At 46.1% G+C, this 5,296-nt stretch overlaps 1 protein-coding gene across 3 annotated transcripts in view; it reads left to right on the top strand.

The window, feature by feature from the left end:
* Positions 1-798: 798 nt before the first annotated feature.
* Positions 799-5,296, top strand: part of FAM161A (FAM161 centrosomal protein A) — a 26,325-nt gene continuing 21,827 nt past the window's right edge. For all 3 annotated transcript variants that reach the window (XM_034659198.1, XM_034659197.1, XM_034659199.1), the window contains exon 1: positions 799-1,495. In XM_034659198.1, the coding sequence (XP_034515089.1) occupies positions 1,292-1,495 (204 nt within the window). In that variant the 5' untranslated portion in view covers positions 799-1,291. The remainder of the gene's footprint in view (positions 1,496-5,296) is intronic.

The raw sequence follows: 5,296 nt of genomic DNA, 5'->3' as shown, positions 1-5,296 counted from the left end.
CATGTGACTCCTGAGAGTCCTGAGTTCAATCTCCATGATGGGTCTGAAGCTTGGTTAAAATAAAAGATTAAGGGCGCCTGGGTGGCACAGCGGTTGAGCGTCAGCCTTCGGCTCAGGGCATGATCCCGGCGTTATGGGATCGAGCCCCACATCAGGCTCCTCTGCTGGGAGCCTGCTTCTTCCTCTTCCACTCCGCCTGCTTGTGTTCCCTCTCTCGCTGGCTGTCTCTATCTCTGTCGAATAAATAAAATCTTAAAAAAAAAAAAAAAGATTAAAAAAGAAAAAGCGCTCAGACCGCACAGGTTCTAGGCAGCGCGCGCCGCTTACTTTAACATTATGGTGACGAAGGCTGGTTGTAGGGCTAGTGGTGGGGGGAGGCTGAAGGACAGGGAGGAGAAGGTTAAAGCAGCCTCAGCCTGAGGTAGTAGGGACTTAGCAGGTGGTTGAGACTGCACCACAGCCACATGATGTAGAGGGAAGTCGCCATTTGAAACGCCCAAATCCTGAGTGGGAAGCTGTTTATGGGGTGAGGTGGAGATGGGGTGTGTCTGTGGTTACTGTCGGGCGCTTGCACACTTCAACCCAACCACCGTAAAGTTGATGAATCCAAACACAAACGCCCGGTTCATACACCTGCAGTGTCACTCACCAGTGGGTGAGCCAGGTTCCACCCAACTCTGGGCTTTTATTGGCCAAACTAAGAAAAAAAAAAAAACGCGTGTAATAACTAGCAGCCTCCTTCGGATTGGTTGATTCCTGCGAGCTCTCAAGTCAGTCAAAGTAGGATGTACCTCCCTCCTTATTCTCTGGTTCCCGGGGGAGCCATGTTAGGTCGCAGATGCAAGCTATGCTGCTGTTCTGAGATCGCCACATTGTAACATCTGCTTTCCTCTGCCGCCGCCGCCTTCAACAGACGTGTTATTTCAATAAATGAAAATGCGCACATTTTTTTTTTCTACAGAACGAGTTGCTTCATGGGTATAATGTGAAGTGTGCGTTTAGGCGGTGAGGCGCGAAGCTGGCGAAGAGGTGCCCTGTTTTGCCTGCCAAGCCTCTAAACCAGGAAAGACTCAGTACTCACTCCCACTATCCAGGAAGCGCCCAGCTTGGGTTTCCCGCAGCCAGAAGGGAGTTTGAGTGACTTTGGCCCCTCGCGGCCCCTGTAGCGTCCCTAGTTACTGAGCCCCTAGTAACCGCCCGCCCCAAGCCGGGAGCCGCCGGGGTGCCTGAGTCGGCGCCAGCTTCCCCCGCCCCGGGCCAGCGCGGGCGCTCAGGCCTCGGAGGCGTGGTGATGGCCGACTCGCACGGAGCGGCGGAACTGGCGGCCTCCAGTCTCGAAATCTTGAAAAATCCCAGCACTGGAGCGCCGGTCGCCCAATACAAACGCGAAGACAATTTAGAGGCCCTGGCGGTGGCGGTGGCGGCGGCTGTGGCCTTGGAGGAGGAGGAGGAAGAAGACGGAGAGGAGAAGGCGGTGCTGCCGGCGCTGGCGCGGGTAATGCAGGGGCGGGACGTAGGCTGGGGCTGGGTGTCCGCCGGGTGCCGGCTGAGGGCTGGTCCGCGTCCCCGCTGGGCAGAGGCACCGGCTGGAAAACGCGCGCGATGCCCTGTCCAGCTCCTCCCTACCCAGTAAACCTGACCGGCCACTTTCTCTGCCCCCATGGAAGATACTCAAAATCGAGGCATTGGAAAATCTTTTAATTTTCAACAAAGAGATTGTAAAAATTTCTTGGAGCGCATTTATTTCTAGAGAGTATAAAGTACAGAAGTTTACTTTGCTCCAGCATCTGTTGGAAGTAGTTACTGATTTTTCTTTTTAGCTTGTGGAAAACTGATGTACCCCGTAGTGGATAACCCATAAAACTCAGGTGAATCAGCTGTGCTGTCAGGTGTGTTTTATTATCACCTTAAAGTCTTGGTTACTAGTGCATTTTAATACAACATTGTACATGAGAGGTGGTGTTTAAAATCATTTAAGAGTTCAGTGGGCAGATCCTACACAGATTAAAGTTAAGCATCCAGAGAAGCAAATTACTGAGGTTTCATTTTCCTAAACGACTCTTCAGTGTGAGAAGCCTTTTCACCCATCAATTTTCAGTGTCAAATGTGTCGTGAACACCTGCCCATCAGGTAGAGGGCTGAGTCTGCCATCTGCTCTATTCACTGAAGAGATGGGAACATTGAATTTTAACTAGCAATGTGCCAATATAAATCTCCTTACCCCCCCCCCCCAGTTAGAGATTTTTTTTTAAAGATTTTTATTTATCTGTCAGAGAGAGGGAAAGCAAGCGCACAAGCAGGGGGAGTGGCAGGCAGAGGAAGAAGCAGGCTCTCCGCTGAGCAGCCCCGGGATCATGACCTGAGCCCAAGGCAGGCCTTAACTGACTGAGCCACCCAGGCATCCTACCAGTTAAAGATTCTTAATACCATTTGTCCAAAGCTTCTCAGATGCAAAACATTATGGTCTATGGCTAATAAAATCACCGGATATTTTGGAATTCTAATCTTTTTACACTAAAACTGTTGATAAGAAAATCTGTAGCAGCACCTTTTATGGTAAGTATTTCACCAACAGACAAACTCCTTGAGGTCCTCCAGAGTAAGGCAGATTGAGACCCTGAACATGAACCAGGGTCAGAGTCCTGGGAACAGTTTCATTCATGTTGAAGCTTCCCCACAACACAAATCTCAGTAGGCAAAGTGATAGAGGAAAAAGATTTGAATGGTGGAAGAAGATTGGGAGTCCTGGATTAGATTCCATTCTCTGACATTTGCTAGGTGATACTAAAATGTAACTTTCTTCAATCTCAGTTTCCTTATATGTAAAAGAACTGTAATAAATGTCTCTCTCGTCCCACCAGGATATTAGGAGAACCAAATGAGAAAATGTGTGTCATATCTAAACAGTTTATATAAATTCGTAATAATAATAATAACTGCCAGTGAGACTGTCATTTGAACAACTCATCCAAAGATTAAATCTCCTTTGGCTTGCTGTGCTAGAGGAGTCAGTCATTTCTGTAGTGGCAGACATACTTCCAGAGTGCCCTGCTAAACTGCAAATTTGTATTAGAAATTTAGTACCATAGGAGAGATTAGTTTATCTAATAAGCTAGTTTTAAAGGGACAGGATCCTACCAAGCAAACAGAAAAGGGTGCTAAGTCTTTTGGGTTTGACACTGTTCTAAGACTACCCCATGTAGAGGGTCCAAAACCAAACCTGGATGAGCTGCTGCAGTAGACCTGATAGAGGGTATCGGTTGGAGGAAGAAGTCCTGAAAAGGCAGGAAAGGGTGCAGGAGCCAAGCATGTCTTCTTCACAGTTTGTCTTGGGTCTTTACCTTGATTTTTAAAAATTAATTTGTCTCAACTTTGTCATCTATAAAATAGAGTAAGCTCATATACTACATGCACCACACAACACTGATTAGAGGGGTGCCTGGGTGGCTCAGTTGGTTAAATGTCTGACTCCTGATTTCAGCTCAGGCCTTGATCTCAGGTCTTGATCTCAGGGTTGTGAGTTCAAGCCCCACATTGGGCTCCACGCTGGACATGGAGCCTACTTAAAAAAAAAGAAAAAAAAGATTGATTAGAGAACCAACTGTTACAGTAGTCTCCTTTCAGTTCTTTAGTTTGCCAAAGCCAACCCCATCCCCCTCCCACACACACCCCTTGCAGGACTCTGAGGCAGGTTCCTTGATTCTAGCCTCAGTTGAAGAAAGCACTCCATAGGCCTTGTTATGTGGTTAATGATGACATGGGTAAAGCAATGTTCTTTAATATTCACAGTTAAAGTTTCACTGACTTTCCTAATGCGATAACCTTTTTCAACAAATATCAAGCGGTTATTAAGTGCTAGTTACTGATATTCATTCAGTTGTGAGTGAAGCAGACATAGAGCACATTGTCACAAAGCTTCCAGTCTGGTAGGGAAGCTAGATAATACAAAACGAATAGTCAAATGATTATAAGATGAGAAATGCTGGGAAAGAAATGATGCAGGCTTCTATGATTAAAAAAAGAAGTAGCCAGGAACCTACTTAAATGAATTAACATTTAAGTCAATGCCTGGTAGATGAGAAAGAGCAGCCATTTGAAGACTAGGGGTAGACAAAGCATTCCAAGCAGAGGGAACATCATGTGCAGAGAGCCTTAGATAGGAAGAGAAAAGAGCTTTGTGTGATTAAGGATCTGAAAAGAGAGAAGGGGTAGTGAGGAAGGGAGCAGGGAAGGAGATGAGGTTAGAGAAGTTAGCTGGGCCTGATCGTTCAGGGTCTTTTAGACCACGGTAAGGAGGTTAGTGTTTACTGTTTGTACAGGTACAGCAGGAGGTCCTTGAAGACTTTTAAGAGATCTGACATGTTTCTGTTTACATTTTTAAAAGACGACTGATGGCTCTTTGGAGAATGATTGGAGGCTTTGACAAAGCAGAAGTAAGAAAATTGGTTAGGAAGCTCTTGTGGTAATTCAGGGGCTGGGGTAGTGGCTTGGTCCTAGTCCAGAAGAGATGGCAAGAAGTGGACAGATTTCTTTAGAATGGGTAGGACTTACTGTTAGATTGCATGTGAAGGCCAAGGAAGAGGAAGAAATCAAGAACGTTCACTCCCAGGTTTCTTGTTTGACCAGTGTATGAAAAATAATGACATTTACTGAATTGGGGATAACTTGGGGAGAAATAGGTTTACAAGCTGGGTGGGAATCAGGGTTTCAGTTTTTTGGGTTTTTTTTTTTTTTTAAGATTTATTTATTTATTTTAGAGAGAGAGAGCGTGAGCCAGAGGGGCAAGAGAGGGCGAGAGAATTTCAAGCAGACTCTGCACTGAGCATAAAGTTGAAGCAGGGCTTGATCTCACGACCCTGAGATCTCAATCCTGAGATTAGGACCTGAGCCAGAACAAGAGTCAGACGCTCAACAGTCAGACTGTGCTACCCAGGCGTCCCAGGGTTTCAGTTCTGAACAGAGTAAATTTGAGATGCCTGTGAAACTACCAAGTGGAAATATGTAGGAAACAGTTGGGCCTATGAAACCGTAATCCTGGGGTCTGGACTATATAGACTTCTATCTGGGAGCTTCCAGCATTTTTAAGACGATGGGAAAGGATGAAGTCATTTAGGGAGAGAGTGTAGAGAAAGAAGAGAAAGGGCCTAGTATAGAATTCTGAAGAACATAGCATTGAAGGGGTGTCTGGCTGGCTCTGTAGGTGGAGCATGGGACTCTTAATCTCAGGGTCCTGAGTTCAGGCACCACTTTGGGCATGGAGCCTACTTAAATATATATATATATATATATATATATT

This window comes from Ailuropoda melanoleuca, chromosome 4 (genome assembly GCF_002007445.2).
Source record: "Ailuropoda melanoleuca isolate Jingjing chromosome 4, ASM200744v2, whole genome shotgun sequence".
NCBI lineage: Eukaryota > Metazoa > Chordata > Mammalia > Carnivora > Ursidae > Ailuropoda > Ailuropoda melanoleuca.
Note: the sequence above shows the minus strand (reverse complement) of the source record. Positions and strands in the feature narration are given on the sequence as shown.